At 40.6% G+C, this 17,314-nt stretch overlaps 2 protein-coding genes across 2 annotated transcripts; both read left to right on the forward strand.

The window, feature by feature from the left end:
* Positions 1-1,057: 1,057 nt before the first annotated feature.
* efna1b (ephrin-A1b) lies at positions 1,058-11,557 on the forward strand. Its single transcript, XM_026317904.1, has 4 exons — positions 1,058-1,338; positions 9,617-9,912; positions 10,016-10,204; positions 10,344-11,557. The coding sequence occupies exons 1-4, from the start codon at positions 1,241-1,243 to the stop codon at positions 10,463-10,465; spliced, it is 705 nt and encodes a 234-aa protein (XP_026173689.1). The 5' UTR covers positions 1,058-1,240; the 3' UTR covers positions 10,466-11,557.
* Positions 11,558-13,577: 2,020 nt separating this feature from the next.
* slc50a1 (solute carrier family 50 member 1) lies at positions 13,578-17,314 on the forward strand. The gene is made up of 6 exons (XM_026317114.1): positions 13,578-13,802; positions 14,078-14,155; positions 14,260-14,383; positions 14,509-14,670; positions 16,021-16,140; positions 16,272-17,314. Exons 1-6 carry the CDS (start codon positions 13,735-13,737, stop codon positions 16,377-16,379), a joined length of 660 nt encoding a protein of 219 aa, XP_026172899.1. The 5' UTR covers positions 13,578-13,734; the 3' UTR covers positions 16,380-17,314.

Raw genomic sequence — 17,314 nt, forward strand, 5'->3', positions numbered from 1 at the left:
AGGTTGACAAACTGCATTACAGTGCAAAATAAATTGCAACATATATTATGTCACAAAACAAATGCAACACAGCCCATCAGTATCACAGTCTACAGTCTTACAACACAGCAATGTAAAAAATAATATAGGGCAATGTCTGCAGAAATTCTTATTAGACTTATAGCTCAGTTTTGGTCAGTTTTTAGTCAAGTACTGAATTTAAGTACAATCTTGAGGTAGTTTTTACATTTAATACTACTTTATATAGATACCCCATACACATATTTCAAAGCTATAGTTACGTTTTAAATAATGATTTAACATTTATAACATAAAGCAGTCAGGAAATGATGATGTATTGTTATGGGTTAAACTACGTATATTAACCACTTACAATTGGCTCTACTTTGACCTAGTTCAACGTTAAACTTTACCCTGTAATGCATCAAAACTTATGATCCCAGTATCATCATAAGATAACACTGACGCTGAACTAACAAGTGGACTATTGCCAATATATTTCTTATATATCTCTCTTCTGTGTTGTTTTCTTTCTAAAGAAGACTCGAATAAGTCCAATATGCAGTGCAGGGCTTTTAATTCCTTTGTTGCTTTTTTAAATGTATTTAATTTAATTTTATTTTATTTTATGTCTTTCTTTTACAGTAACCTATCTCATATATTCTCCTATAGTCTCTTAAATGGTTTTGTTTATTGTTACATGTGATAAAAACTGTTGAGAGCTGTCTTGATTTAATTCATCAATAAATATTAATCAATTGTAAAGAGACATAGAGAGTTTCGCTCCTTTCCTTTACGCTCCTTACTCTTTCCTTCATTCTCCCCCCGCCCCAAGTGAGTATTCTTTGTTTACAACTTTATTATTTATCAAGGTTGATAAATAATAAGGTTGTTTTTCTGTGTTCCTGGTTTAAAGTGCGGCCAGCTAGATGGTGCATCTGTCTGCGGGTGCGGTGGGCGGGGCAATCAAATTACCTCTTTGCTATTGGTCGTGGGGTGGAGTCACTACCAGACAAAACAGACAAGTTGCGCTTCTGTGAAGCATCCAGGAGTAGCAACAGTGTGTGGCCAACCGCATCACTTAGACTTGTCTGTGGTTAAACTAGGACCGTAAAAAAAAATTGCTTTCGGTGCTCGTGTTTACGCATTTAAATCTTCAGTAGCATAAGCGTGTTTTTTTTTTCTTCAAATTATCTTCTAGTAGTTGAATTAGTTGAGGTTCCTGTAGAGAAGAGGAGCTATGGATTTGGTGTGTCTGGCGTGTTTGGCGCTGAGCATCGGTGCCTGGTTCGTCTCAGCCGAGAGACACAGTGTCTATTGGAACAACTCGAATCCAAAGTGAGTGCTGATCGTGTGCTTCTGTGCGTGTGTGTTTGTCTGTGCTGTGGAAGAAGTGTCTAATCTATGAATATCTGCACGGGATCATTGACGAACTGCTCTGTCTGTGACAGTGTTTCCCGAAGTCTCCAGTGCACAGAGGATTTTACTTGATACTTTCTTACAATTTCACACATGCGGGCCTCCTATAGTTGTCCGCATTATTTCTGTGACTCTCTCCTAAACACTAACAACTGAGCTTGCTGTTTTCATTCATGTGTAAAAGTAAAAGTTCAGGTGACGCTTAAAGTCAAGACTGAGCGGTCCACCTTTAAACTCTCCTAGCAGGATTGCAGTTAGAGTATTAGACTACAGCAGCCGAGTGTGCGTAAAAGCAGAAGATCGGGAGGGCATACCCGGTCAGATGGACAGATTCACCACTATATTTAACCGCAAGACACAGACACAGACATACTCTGATAGTAGAAAATAGACTGACAAGTATGAACTTGGCTAGTAACGCTGTCTGCTGGAGCTGCACCTGTGTATGTGTGTGTGTAGCCTATATAGAGTGTGTGTCATGGAAAGTCTGAAAATTAATCATGAGAAATTAATGTACACTTTAGTTAGCCTTCATCGAGACCCTGTCGGTGTGTTAAAGTGCTTCTTCAGAGGGGAAGATAGTGATCGTGTGTGTGAGTCAGAGAGAGTCACATATTGCTGATTATTTTGTTTTGAGGTCAGAAATGTAATGCTATCCGGCCACTCAGTGGAATCGATGGAGCTTGACAGACGCGTAATATCGCAGCGCGATTTATTGAGCTTTTAGCGTGGAGCGAGTGATGGGAGGCTTGAAATACAGCGTTATTTTATAAGTGAGCTGAAACAGAAGGATGGGTCCCGCTTCTCTGCTGCCCGGATAGGTCGATTACAACCCGCCACCGAGATGAAACGAGGACAAAAGTCATTATGGCCTTTTAGCCTTCTCTTGATTACATTACTGAGTCTCTAATTGCCCTCTGACAATGACAATAGACGCAAGGCTAAAAAAGAGCCCTGCAACAAGGAAAACAATTGTCCTGTTAATTGGATATGGAATGGAAAGTCCTGTTGTAACGAGCAGTGTTTGTGTCATGGGTTATTCAGTGTGTGACTCAACAGACGTGGTCTGACCCACCTGAGCTGTGCAGACAAGGGAGGAACTCATGCAGGTTCTGGTGAAATTGAAGGGAAAGACAACTCAAGACTAGATGAGAGAGGAAGCTGGAGCTGCAGGCTTTAGTTCACATAAGACAGTTTAGTAAAGTCAAAAACAAGGCAGAGCTACAGGGGGGGTGTCAGATCTTAATGTCTGCAGTTTCTAATCTGGTCCTATAATATTTCTGCTGTCAAATTGGAGTTGCATAACCAGAAGACAAATCATAATATAACTTTAATCCTTTTCTGCTAGATAGCTAAACATAGACCTTGACACAGACAGACATGAGCTTCACACATCCAACAATAGTTCACACTTCACAAGTGTGAGTGGATGTATTCAGTGGTGACTATTCTTCTACTTTTCATACAGTTACTGAAGCAAAACTGTTGCTTTCTCACTCTCAATCTTTGAAATAAAGATACAAACTCTAAGAGGTGCTCGGAAATAGAGTTTCTCAGAAAGTCAGTGGGGATGAGCTCAGTTTAAAGCCCAAAGTGAAGCCACTTGTATTATATTTTTCGCCATTTTTTTATAGTCTAATCTCTGTTACTCCTCTATAATCCCTCATTCCCAGAATCCTCTATACTTCCTCTAAGTTCTTTCTCCTTTTTCCCTCTTTCTCTATCATCTGCTTTCCAGCTTTACTAAAACCCCACCTGCCCCAAACCCTCCCCAGTGATCAATCAGTCACCTGTTCGGAGGCTTACAAAGATCCATCAGTGGCCATTGACAGCAGTGGGCCATGGATAATTGATGCTAATTGATTCTTAGTCTGATTATAAGCAGCAGTGATTTCTCTTAAGAGGAGGACAGTGAGCAGATGGCAGCAGTCTGCCTATTCATGTTGGGAAGCAGAGACAGACAGGACTTTAGGTGTGTGTGTTTGTCTCTAAACATGATGTATAATGCATGAGTTTACCAATTTTTCAGTTTATAGCTTAATCCTGTACTTAAAACCTTCTAGGGATTTGAAACTCTGAGTGTATATGTGTAAGTTAGATGACAGGTGGAGGGGCGTGTTATTCTCAGTCTGGTCTGATCTTGTTTTTACACTGCGTGCCCCTGCCTGTGTCGACTTTATGAGTGTGTGTCTAAGGGAGAGAGTTTGAACTTGTGTTGCCCTTAACCAGCTTTTAACGGGAAGTGATTTTATTTTTGTTGTAGACTGAGAGTACGTGATTGCGTGTGTGTGTTTGTGTGCCCCAACGTCACAGTAAAATAGGGAGTGGCCATTACTGCAGGCAGTCTTACCGAGACATGATAAATGTGTGACTCACACTTACACAAACTGGGGAGGACTTGGATGTTAATATTAGCCACAGCCAGCATTCCACTCTGCTGTTACTATACTCATCTCGGTCAGCTGTGCGTGTGTGTATGTGTTTCTCCCTCTGTACCTGTTGGTTCCTACCTCCATCTTCACTACTTTTCCTCTCTGGGTTTCTTCCCAGCCCAGCCAGTAGCCCCACGCCCCATTTCTCTCTATTTACTGATACAGGAACATTCGAGATCTTTTCTACGCAGATATGAATGTTATTAACACACTGCTCTGCTGCGTCTGTCATATCTCTGTGTTACTTGGCTGCTTTCGTCCATCTCCAGTAGCTGGGATTTATTTTCTTTGCTCTTGCTATCTGTGCAAAGACCTTCATCAGAAGTTAGATATAGTGTATTGGTCAGTTTATTTGCTCTGCCTGCCTTTAACGTTACTGATTGCCACCAACCCTGCTTTGACACGTACATGTGACCCCCACCCCGTTCATCTGCCCTTCAGCTTGTACGTATCATACATTGGTTTCTCTCTTCTTCAGCTCATGTACCACCTGGTTAATGGTCTCTAATCTCACTAGACTTAGAATACAAACACATACTTGCATAGTAACATTGATTACTGAGAGCTTGGAATCTGAGCTCTAAATACAAAGCCTGTTAAGACAAATGTGTGATTTGTAATATTGGCTACATAAATAAAGTTTGAATGGACTTGTTGGTATTATAATATATGCTCCTGTGAACCTGTGATATCATTTTTATCAGTTTTACTACAGTTTTACTAGAGTACATGCTCTGTAGTCTGTGCGACTGAGAGCTGGGTTATTGTGTAATCTATTTAATGTCAAATAGCTTTTTCAGACCTTTAGCTGAGACCTTTAGTGACTCCATATAGGTTATAAACTGTAGTATATACTGATTATCTGTGTTTCAGGTCTGTAGTCACCCTCCTCCTCCCTCGCAGTATCCATGTACCTCTGTTTTCTCTCTGCTCTTCCTCTCGCTTCCTTATCTGTGGTCCAGACTTCCTCCGTGCCCCCTCCCCTCTCTCCATCAGTCTCCCACTCTCTCACAGACCTTCCTCTGTTTTTGCCCCAGTAGTTTTCCACCAGAGGAGGACAGAGCACGTCTCAGCCACAGGCTCTGGTCAAACTAGAGACATCTACATTATCATAGTATGTGTGGGCAAGCAATGCGTGGGTGTATGTGCACACTGCTCATTCATATAATTTCAGACATACCTTGCCATTGCTGTCTACTCACAGGCTGCCAACGCCCCCTAAAGGGCAGAAATGGACTTATGCTCACATAATTGTGGATGTTTTGTTCTGCATAAAGTAAACCAAAACTTGTTGCAAATAAAAATTTGAAAATTTCATGTAGCCTACATTTTGTGACGTAACTGAACGTTTTCCCCCTCTCTCAGCTGGATGGACAAACACAGCCACAAAGATTAACTCTCTGTGACCCCTTAGCATATTAAACCAAGCATGATACCATTTGGCCTTCTCCTATTCATCGTAGAATGGGAGGCTTCAAAATGGGGGGACGGGGTGAAAAGATTTTGGGGGCAGAAAGGAGGAGGGACCTTGGCACGGGGTGAGAGAAAGTTGAACTAGAGAAAGGAATTTGTGTTGAGAAATTAGCCTGGATGAAGAGCCCTGGTATATTATGTCAGCATTAAGAGACAGGACAAATAGAGAATAGGGTGGGGGTAGAGGGGCTAATTTGGTAAGAATAAAGGAAAGGCAGACGGAGGGAGGAGAAAGTGGACAGTGATGGATGAAGGGAGGGGAGAGGTTTGGAATTGAATAAGTGAGAAACAGCAGTGTTGACAATTTTAAAAGCACTTATCCTGCGAGGGCCAAAGGGATCCTCAGTGTCTTTAACTATAAGCACACACAGACTTGCAAATACTTGAGGCTTGTAGAGTTGTGAGCTGGAATTTTAATCCTGCTAGGGACAGCAGCTTGTATTGGTGCCTACTGGAGGAAAAATTCCCACTGGGTTTCTTATTCCAAGACAATGAGATAGAGTAAGAATGAAGGTAGATTACATTGGAAGCTAATGTAAAAAGAATTTTCGGTGTATATTAGATTGGCTTCAATGGAGTATACCACTAGTGAGCAGCTAAACCCATTAGAAGAACTGACAGCTCCTCAGCCTGTGTGAAAGAAGGTGTGAATTTGCCAAAGTACCGCAAATTAATAGGGTATTAAGTGTGGAACTCAAAAGTAAAAGTGTGTGAGAGTATGACTGGAAATTTGATGAGCATGCCTTGTAAGAACACGCTACACTAGCCAAACCGCAGCCCCTCGTTCTGACATTCCAGTGTGTGTACACTTGCAACTGATTACCTGTGGAGCAAATGGTGAAATTATTTGGTGGCGGGGGGATGGGAGGGGGTGCGTCTGTTTAGTGTTTCAGGAGCGCTGACTCGCTCCGTGAGTGCGTTGTGTGTGTGAAATAAAAATCTTCAGTGCTGACTCAGATGGTAGCGTGTGTGAGAAGTTGCGACCCTGAACTCTAACCCCTTGACCCAGCTGCCAGTTTGAAACTCTCCCCAGCGAGATGGTGAAAGACAGAGTTCCTGTGTCAGTTGTTTGACCTAAACCAGTGTGAGCTCTGGGGGACAAATGGAGGGACAGCAGGGTTGTCAGGGGAGAAGGGGGGAAAGAGAGATGGCAGAAAAAAATACAAGAAGACTAGTGCAAGAACAATGGCAAGACTTCAAAGCTCTTGTGATGAGAAGCAAGTGCTGAACAACTCACCTACTGTCATAACCACTAGCACTGTAGTTATTTTACTATTTATAACACCCTTACAACACACGCGCGCGCACGCACACACACACACATCTTGCCTGCAGATGCAAAAGCTCAAGTGCTCCATAGTGAGAAATTACCTTTGTGGCAGGCAGGAAGAAAGACTACAGCCACCTTCAACCCTTACTGTTTACCTACACCTCTGTCACATGCAATATGACTCATATACCCACACACACAAGCACACACACATATACTCTAAGTCAAACACACAGGAGGCTCCAATAGGTCTTGATAAACAGATGTGCTCATGAGCCCTAGGCATGAGACGCACTGGATAAGGGTCTTCAGAGAATCCCTTTCGCATGAAAACACACACACACACACACACACAGAAACCAACACACAGCAGGAAGAGAGTGTGTGGAAAATAAGTATGTAACAGCTCACACACCTGGCACTCAGTCTCACATACAACATAGCTAGCACATTAATGCGACTCTCACTCTCCTGAGAACTGCCAGTCAGAGGTGTAGGAAGACGTAAGAGACTCCAGCAGACGAAAGCTTTGATTAGTGAAGACATAAAGGAGGAGAGTAAGAGGATGACGGGGGGGAAGAACTAGTTGGAAAAGGAATTTAACAGGCATGGATGGGCTGAGGTTTTCCCAGTTTGCTGCATTGTGGTTGCATGAAGATAGCACAGCAAAAAAAAGAGACTAATTCAAGCATAAATTACTCGGATGCAACTGTAAAATTACTGAAAATACACTTAAAGTCATATGAGCACACATATTACACACATCCACTGCAGTCAGGGTAGTGAAAAGTCTGCAGGGGGTAAGGTACTGGGTTTGAAGGGGCCCTGTAGCCTTCAGGCATTCTGTCTTTGGGGAGGGAAAGGGTATAATTACCCTCCATTCATTCCACCTCCCCTCCTTTTTTAGACAACACATTGGCCCCAGACCCCTAACAGCTTTTAATTAGCCAGGCCAATGGAGGAGACGAGAAGGAGGGTGCGACATGAGGGGGTAAAAAAGAATAAAAGGAGAGTTTTCTTAAAGAATGAGTTGTGAATAAAATTAGCAACAGAATATATGTGTTTTGTCGGCCTGTGTTTTCATGCAGAGGTCAGCCAGGTCACTAATAAGGAAACAGTGTGGGAAAAAGGTGTATCCCATACAATTTAAAACTATTCTTCACTTCACACGGAACCACTTGAGCTTTTCAAGTAGCTTGTTTTCTCCATCTCTGTTATTACTGGTTTGACTGAAAGATAAAAAGAGTAGAGAGGAACAAGATTATAGCAGGGATTATTTGGCCAATTAGGCTTCTACAGATGTGTCTCTTTTCCTTTCACCGAAACACTTGCCCTGCCAAATGCACATACACAAACAAAGCCGTGCACACCTGCACAGGGGTGTGCACACTTACAAACAGCCTTTTTGAGAGATGACTGTAAGTAGTGGGTGGTGATCAGCCCTGGGTAACAAGTGTAGGGCTGCGTTCAGCTAACAAAGCATGTTTTGACAGGTAGGTTAGCACTAACAGATACACACACACACATACAGAGGCAGGAAGGAGGGGTTAGAGGCCCGCATTTGGAGCCAGTGTGTCTGTGACTTGGCCAGTGGGACCTAATAGGTGGGGGGTGTCAGGGCCCCATCCCATGCTTTGATGCCAAGCAAGGCACATACCCTTATAGCACACATAAACAGCAGACACACAGGAACTATATTCTTGTCATTTACACTCTCAACATCATGCTCACACACAACCACAAGTAGTCAATCATTCTAAGCCCAGAATGAATTTCCAGATTAAAGATATTATTTTTTTTACCCACAAGGATGTAACTGAGGTAAATACCAATCTTTCTTCACCTACTGACTCTTAGCTGATCTTATGGCACACCAGCCAGGCAGGATCCCGTGTACCAGCATAGCAGGGCTTCACCTGCATCATGTTTACTTCAAAGGAAATGTTTATTAGTTACTGAAACCGAAAGCCAAGATATCAGAGTTCATTCACTGCCTCAACAAATCCACTCCTCACTGAGTAGTAGACATTTATTAACAGGAAGTAAATGTTCTACACAGGTAAAAATGTAACACAGTTACCTGAGCACCATCATCACGAAAGTGCGGTAGGACTGTACAGGTCTGCTTAAGGTTAAAAAGACAGCATAGGAAGTGAGAAAAGGGGAGACAGGAAGACTGAAAAAGAATCATAAAACTAAATGAAGGGTAAACATGAAAAGGGAGAAAGAGAGCAACAGTCTGATTGTCTCCACCCACCGTGGCTCCGTCTTTGATGAAATCAGAGTAAATTTTAGAGACAGTGGTACAAAATACAGGCAGCAAATTAGGGCGAGGAGTCCCAACAGGAACTGCAACACAATAGACAGACATCTCGGTGAAAAACTAATGAGCAGAACCTTGAAAAGTTTGAAAAGAATTGACCAAAAGAGCTTTGCAGATAGAAGAAGAAAGAAGAAAGAAGAAGAAAAGGTAAAGGAAAAGACTGGGGATGGTGAACGGCTATTTAAAGTTTTGTCTATTTGTAAACAGGTGAGATGTCAATCACTGCTAGAGGTGAAACAAGGCAAAAGAGAAAAGAAAGGTGAGAGTGAGTGGAATGGCAGTAGGACTTAGGAGACTAGGTGTGTTTTCTCGTCCAAAAACAAAGTGAACAGGTCCAGCCTGATTGGGCTCATTTTAATTCTGTCACAGTGATGGGCTTGCACAAGCGTACAGAAACACGCCAGCACAAATCTTGTTAACTTTCTTCCACCCTGTACCTGTGTGTTAAGGTGTGCTATTTGTGTGAGTAAGTCTGCACGTGGCTGTGTGTGATTAACCCTCATCATTATTCTTAATTCACATATTGTATCAGCCAGTATATTGGGGTGTGTATTGAGCATCTGCACAAAACCGATATGTGCCGCAGTAAGTGATGTTGTTGTTTTGTAAAAGTTTTTTGTTCTTCTCTACAAAATGAATGTTTTGTGGAGGATGTGGACATTTGTCAGTAAGTATCTCTCTTTTCCTGTCTCCCTGCAGCTTCCTGTGGGATGATTATACAGTGGAAGTGCGTATCAACGACTATCTGGACATCATCTGTCCCCACTACACCCACGGCGAGGTGTCATCACATGCAGCTGAGCGGTATGTGCTGTACATGGTAGAGAGGGAGGACTACGAGGTGTGTAAACCTCACTCCTTCGACCAGCTTCGTTGGGAGTGCTCGCGCCCCTTCGCTCCGCATGCTCCCGAGAAATTCTCTGAGAAGTTCCAGCGCTTCACACCCTTCACCCTGGGCAAGGAGTTCAAGCAGGGAGAGAGCTATTATTATATCTGTAAGTATCAAAAATATTGCAACACTGGCATTTTTTAGCAACTTCTTGTGACCCTTATTAGATTTATTGTATTGAACCATTCCCTCTTTCTGACCTTCTCCAGCTAAGCCAATGCATCACCATGGCCCGGAGTGTCTGAGGCTGAGAGTGGATGTAGTTGGGCATAAAGACTCTGGAAGCTCTCGCATAGATAAAACCAAGGCGGAGGAGGAAGGGAAAAGCTTGGATGGGGGAAAAGTAAAGTTTCCCACTGCCGGAGGAGTGCACAATCCCTCTAACCACCTCCCAGCAGGTAAGGGTTCTTCTGCAAAACAGCAGACAGATAAATAGTCACAGCAGCGCCCGTGTCCAAGACAAGCTCAGCTGGGTGTGTTTACCATGCCTAAATGATGAAATGTGAAACTGACTCACTCGCCTTTTTCATTCCTCAGATGACCCTGCTGTGATGGAGCCAAACGTTCAGAGAAGTATAGGCAGTTCAGGAGCACAGCTGGTCTCTGTTTCACTCTTCTTTACCATGATCCCAGTCCTATTAGCACCTACACTACATTAAAAGTGATGGGACACCACAGCAGAGACAATGGTAAACCAATGCTGGTTATTGGGATTATGAACACGTTTTTTTATACAGATTTTTTTATTAAAAAAAAAAAACAAAAAAAAAACACAGACAGTGCTGTTAGAGTGTGTGTTTGACGTGTTTATTTGCGTGAATGTGGAACGTGGATCGTTCCAAAAAAGAGGACCTCAATGAAGTTTTTTTTCTTACTTTACTAAAAGGGTTAAATTCTCATTTTTGACCATTTAAAATGCACAGTATTTTTAAGCCATTATGATCAAAAATGGAAGCAAACACTGAATTAGCCTGATCGAAAAAGGCAGCGAGACATTATCCTCATTATGATGTGTGCTCTCGTTTTCATACTGTTGGTACAGTTTTGCATATAATTGTACATTACTGACCTCAACCAATCAACATATTTTTTCTTCCTCTACATAGAGAAATGATGGATTCTGTGTAGTGGAAAAGTAGTATATGTTATGTAGGATTTTTGTCATGTTGTGTAGCACCCAGCTCCCTGAAAATATCTGATGTCGAACATTTTCAGTTATATGGCAACACAAATAAACAAGCTGTCTAATTTGAACTAAAAGTTCACAACAGCCTTTTTTGCTGAAAGTCTGTTGAGGTCATGCTTAATGCTCCATGCACAGAGTAGAAAACCATTAAAATGACCGATTTTTTTTGGTTTTTTTTTTGGTTTTTTTGACAACATAAAATCACAACAAATACATCTGAATTAAATTTCTTCCTCATGAAAGTCATACATTTTTGTGATTCAAAATTAGCAGCCCCAGAACAAGACAACAAAACAAATCACATATTTTAGGGAGCTGAGCTTCTTTAGTACTTATGGTTATTCGGTCATTTCTGCTGCCTAGACAGTATCATGGTAGACTCGCTGATGTTTGCAGATGTGATCCCACTTGCGCACTGTCAAACCTCAAACTAAAGGGACTTCCCACAGTACTTGTACAGATTTCTGTCTTGTAAAACATATTTGTTTCATTTTGTAAATGTTTATATGTAAATTTGTATATATAAAAACTATAAGAAACTGTTTTAAGATGTGAAAAATCTTTAATGAAATAAAAAAAAAATTGTGATGTAATAAAAATTTCTGGTGAAGTTTTTTTTTTCAGTAACCTACTTTAGCTCTTGAAATCCAACTGAGTTCTGAGATTTTGATAAATGAGGAATATTTTTGGCAAAGCTTTGTATCTCAAGCCCAATGAAATCTCTCCAGGCCACGCCACATTTCCACCCCCAGGTCTTTCCCAACTTCTGTTTTCTCATCCCCTCTTCTCTGCCCTCCTTGTCTTTCATCCCTGGTGACGCGGCTTGCCCCGGCTTAGATTTCACAGTCTGAAAACTAGAACTCAGAGGGGGACGATGGAGCAACAGAACAGGATAGTGTAGTGAGAGAGGCCCACAAGCAAACTGACATCTGGGTGTGAAGGTGTCATTCTTGCCTCCTCGCTCACATGCTTTCACTCTTTTTTCCCCTTTTTTGCCCTTTCTTATACCGCTCGGTATTTCCTCAAAACTGAACATCAGTCTACACAGAGGTATGTTGGAATGGAGAGAAGCAAACCACACAAATGTTTATACCTGCAAACCCAAAAACTGACTGAAAACTGTCAAAAGTCACCATCCCCTGTAAAACCACTCAATATATACAGTCAATTCAAAACCAGAACATAAAACTGAGTTGTTTTCCGTGGTCACGTCATAGTTTACTCAAAAATCTTATTGCAATGTAACACCTATGTATCTACAGTAGGTAACACAAGAAAACTTTCAACTTTGCCTGCTAATATAGAACAAATATGACTGTATTCACTGTCCTGTAGGCCAGAGTGATGTGTCTCCATTTGGAATGATGTCATACTTCAATATGCGAAAATGGCTGAAGTCCATTTAAATCTATGGGCAAGGAAAACCAACATTAGGAAGAAATATTAAAAGGAAAAAGTATAAAACTTATGGGAATTTTCCACACCTTGAGAAAAAGAGATAATGCTATATATTTGAAAAGACAAAGGTTATCTAAATGTCAGTATTATACAAAAATGTTTTTTTATACAATCCTTAAAAGATCTACAGGAGCTTCACATAAAAAGAAGTCAGAAACAGAAAATGAAATGCAACTTAATTATAGACAGATTAAATATAAGCCAGAAAGATGATATTGTTCAGCATCTATATGGAAATGACATTTTAAAAACAACAAAAAATCTGTGAAAAAATTAAATGTCAGACAGATGAAAACTTTAAAAAAAGCAACAAAAATGATAAAGAAGAAGAAGGGAGAAATTATAACTCAGAGACAGTTGTTAAAGGTCAGGTTTGAGAGATTTTTGTGTAGAATGAAAACGCTTCTACTTGAGCTGATATTGGCTGAATCCCAGCTCCACTAATTGCACCCCTCACTTGTGACTTTTCCTTGTGTTATAGTCCTGTCCACTTAAAATGCAAGAAAAAGAAACAAAGACAGGAGAGAAAAAACATGTTTTAAGAGGCACAAGATCTCCTTCGCTCTGATCATTAATGTGAACCGTTTAGCCACAGACTGATTTCAGATAAAGGTGTGTGTCAGTCTGTAACAGACTTCCATGAAAGATGCACTCATATATCATGTAGCAGCAATAAAAAAAAGGCTATTGGGGTTCACCCATTGTAGTTCAGTGGTGCAAACTGAGTAACTCCTGGGACTTTAGGGCCCACTGGGCAGGACTAAGCAAGTAGGTTAGTCCATTAGTCTATCTATCTATCTATCTATCTATCTATCTATCTATCTATCTATCTATCTATCTATCTATCTATCTATCTAACATATTCCTAAACTGTAATCACATAAAAACGGGATTTAACACATATACAATTTAAAATTGGCCTAGGAAAACATTTGTTTCACGTTTTGTTGATGATTATTTTTCCTGTATGTAATCCCTCTGAATATTGGGATGAATACATTTTACTTCAAGTCAGCATCTAACGCTCTTTTCAACGTCAGGACGTAGAGAGCTACGTCAGAATCGTTTCATCACGCCATTGGGGCAAAGCTATTCCACGCAGCCAATCAGAGTGGAGAATCCTTCAGCACACTGATTGCAAACACGGAAATACAATAGTGAGCGAGGGGGGAGCGTCAACGTAGTTATAGTTCATTTTTAACTTAAACCAGTTTAATCATTCGTGATTAAAAGCAGAAATTGCACTACCAGTTCGGGTAGTGTGTCTGACTTTTGTCCCCCTCGATGGATTTATTGCTGTTCCTGTCATGGGCCTGCATCGTGTTTACAGTCGGGATGTTCTCGACAGGACTGTGAGTTCATTTACATGGACAGTTACATTCTCATTTCTTGCTTTTAATTAATTAAGTTTGCATAAATCATGAGTGGAATACAATGAATTTTGGAAACGATGAATATTTTCTGAAGTATGTGCTGTTTTTGAACTTATATGAGTCAAATTGGTTGTAAATTGTGAAAGCATGTCAGAAAAGGTTGGACCAGACTGACAAAGTGATTGACTTGCTTTTATTTCATAGTATCAGGGTCTAATTGGTCTGTTTCTTCTTATTTTTTGGTGTCTTTCTAGGACCGACCTGAAGAAGATGCAACAATCCAAAAATACAGATAATATCCAGTTTCTCCCTTTCCTCACCACTTGTCTTAAGTGAGTGTGTGATTTGTGTTTTTGCATAATCTCCAATCTTTTACTGAAATCATTTTAGTGTCAGTGTTGTCCTGTGGTGGTCACCTTGATGCTTGTTTCCATAGTAACGTCGGCTGGTTGTATTACGGGATACTGAAGAGAGATCAGACAATTGCCCTGGTCAACATTATTGGAGCTCTCCTCCAGATTCTCTACATTGTCTCGTACATTTACTTCACAAAACAAAAGGTCAGTGTGGCTTCATGTGCAGATCTACAGAAAACACCCCGATGAGGTTAGATCCAGACTTATAAGAATGTGGTAACCCCCCGCGAACATGTCTCTCAGCTTCTCTATGTGCATTTTTGTTTCAGAGGTTGGTGATGTCTGAGACCCTTGCAGCAGGGATGGTGCTGATCAGCGGTTGGCTCTACTTCACCGTGTTTGTTTCTGAAAGAGAAACGCAGCTCAGCCAGCTGGGCCTCACCTGCAGCGTGTTCACTGTCAGCATGTACCTGTCGCCACTCACTGATCTGGTACAACTCACATGAAACAGACACAAATTCAACATACATGCAAATGCGGCTTTAACCTCTTACTTTACTTCTAGATAATGCAGATACAGAATATCATCTGGAACATTTGGGCAAAATAAGGATGAAATTTATAAAGCTCATGTTCTAATCACTAAAAGTATTTGCTGATATGCACATAATAATAATAATAACAACTGATTGTTAGTTTTTATTTGTTAGTTTCATGTCTTACCTTTGATAGAGGATAAGCAGTGAGGTCAGTGAGTTATTGTCTAAGCTGTAATTGTAACTAGTCAAGGCTGATTGTCTCCTTTATGAAATTCAGATAAACAAGTCTAAGACTGTGCAGTCCATGTCAAAATGTGTGGTTCATGCTGTAACAATCTAAACATAAAATGGTAAATGTATCATTTAAAAAAAAAAAAGCAAAAACATGCATTATAAGCTATAAATGAACATTACAGACTGAAGGAATTCATTCTGTACAATCTAATCACACTGTTTTGAGGCAGCAGGAACTTCTGAGCAGCAGTATCTGCTGAGTTCTGTTTTTTTTGTTGTTTTTTTGTTTGTTTTTTTCACACTTCATGTCAACTCCACATGTGGGGCTTTTTACAAGTCAAGTAAATGAATGCCCTGTTCTTTATTTTTGCTTTTTCCTCTTTGTGTCATCTTGTGGTTCTATCTACTATCCTGTTTGTCTCCCTCAATCTGCCTCACAGGTCTGAATGACTCCCAGTCAGTTTCCTGCCTTTCTTTTCTTCATTTCTGTCTTCCTGTTATTCTGTCTGTTTGTGCCTTATCCTCTTGGTTACATTCTTGTTTTTTCCCTACACCTTCATAATAAGCTGGTGGCACTACATTGGTTTATACAACATCAGTAGTCATCCTTCCTATTGGTAATAGTAAGGTTGTAGACAGTCCTGTTGGTTTAACACAACTTCGCATTTAAATCATACTGCATACCACAGTTTACAAGCCAGCTTCTAGGTTCAATTTTGACCCTCTGTTTTTGCCATAGTTGTGTGACTTATGGTTTACGTTTGCACTCAGGCATGGCTGCTGACATCAAAAGTGACCCTAAACACATCATGGCAGAATTTCCTGAAAGAAGTCACTAGTTCTTTAGCTGCTAAATGCTCTGCTGTGTTCAGAAGGTGGTGTGTCGGCACCATCTGCCATCTGGTGCTGAGCAAATAGTGTACAGTTGGTTTAGGAAAGCTTTTTTTTTTTTTTTTTTACATATAGCAAGTTGATCCATTAGAAATGTTAAAAAAACATTTAGTAATGAAGATTTGAAGTTTGTTAACTGGATTGTTGCTGTCCTCTTCTTCTTCTCTTTCATTTTAGGTAGCGATAGTGCGTAGTGGTAATGTGCAGTGCTTGTCCTTCCCGCTGACTGTGGCCACCCTCTTTACTTCAACCTCCTGGGTCCTTTACGGCCTACAGCTGAACGACTACTACGTTGTGGTAAGCATGTGTGTGTTGTCTGTGTGTGTTCCTGAATTGCCCCTGCAAACACATATTTCAGCATTGTTTCTTGATGTAAACGAACTACTATTAGTGATGGGTTTTCTTCTTTCTGTTTGTGTTCATTCCAGGTTCCAAACACACCTGGAGTCTTTACCAGCCTCATCCGATTTTATCTGTTTTGGAGGTTCGGGTCTGTCAGTCAAAGCTTGCCCTCTTATAAGTCATTGCAGATATGAAGACATGAAGGTGACAATTAAGAGAAAGAGATGACAGATTTGTTGATTTCATCGAATCACTTGTCTGGTCTTTTTAACACAGTGAGAGAGTTACGTAACATGTCGTTGGGTGACACCATCTATAAAGTGGAGAGCTTGTCATGTGTTTGTTGATTTAGTCATTTCAGGAGAGTATATAGGAATATAGTTACCCAGCTAAGTCAACAAATTAGATCTTTAAACATTTTCTTCCTTGCCTCTGTTTGTTAATCATGAGATCTATGTTTCTTCCCCTATGTTCTTCAAGTGCCTTCTATTAGGTCATGTATGACATTAAAGATCAGCTGCATTTACTGATCTCCCCAACATGTCAGGTGGCTGTGTGGGTTGAAAGTTTCTGGCCTTGTACCAGCCAAAGTTTTTGTGGGATTGTAACTTGTTGGCTGCGATAATGTTAAATATATAGAACCGTCTCTATTTTCTGGTACTCATGTAGTATGGAACACTGTACTAAATTGTTTTTTATTTTGCCTCACTGTTTTGGTATGCGTGTGTAGATGGTTCTCTCCATCATAGACACAGAATATTGAGCCGTATCAGTGGCAGTAAGGTCAGAAACTTTTGTGCCTGCTTTTGATACAGGCTGTGTGTGTTGGTCTGTCCAAGATCATATACTTTCTACTTAGATTGTTATTTCTATTTTTATAAATTCTTGTGAGATTAAATAAAATCCAATGCACACAGGACCATAAGACTGTTTGTTATAAAAGTGAATGATGCTTGGTTATATTAATCACAGGCTGTAATGGATAATGTGGTTGTGCTTGTTTTCTCATCATCTATAGGACCTATATTATGCAAATTAATCAGCTGAGTGTATAAGTTGATTCATTCACTTCTCAATGATGGAAAAGGTCTTTAAAGGTGCCATGTAAATAAATTTTAACCATCATTTA

The sequence above is a fragment of the Mastacembelus armatus genome, chromosome 16 (genome assembly GCF_900324485.2).
Source record: "Mastacembelus armatus chromosome 16, fMasArm1.2, whole genome shotgun sequence".
Taxonomy (NCBI): domain Eukaryota; kingdom Metazoa; phylum Chordata; class Actinopteri; order Synbranchiformes; family Mastacembelidae; genus Mastacembelus; species Mastacembelus armatus.

Bases quoted from the DNA above. Each gene is read 5' to 3' on its own strand.
- efna1b (XM_026317904.1), top strand. From the start codon at position 1,241: ATGGATTTGGTGTGTCTGGCGTGTTTGGCGCTGAGCATCGGTGCCTGG. The intron at 1,339-9,616 runs GTGAGTGCTGAT...GTCTCCCTGCAG, and splicing joins TGGAACAACTCGAATCCAAA to CTTCCTGTGGGATGATTATA. The intron at 10,205-10,343 runs GTAAGGGTTCTT...TTCATTCCTCAG, and splicing joins CTCTAACCACCTCCCAGCAG to ATGACCCTGCTGTGATGGAG.
- slc50a1 (XM_026317114.1), top strand. From the start codon at position 13,735: ATGGATTTATTGCTGTTCCTGTCATGGGCCTGCATCGTGTTTACAGTC. The intron at 14,671-16,020 runs GTACAACTCACA...CTTTCATTTTAG, and splicing joins TGTCGCCACTCACTGATCTG to GTAGCGATAGTGCGTAGTGG. The intron at 16,141-16,271 runs GTAAGCATGTGT...TGTTCATTCCAG, and splicing joins TGAACGACTACTACGTTGTG to GTTCCAAACACACCTGGAGT.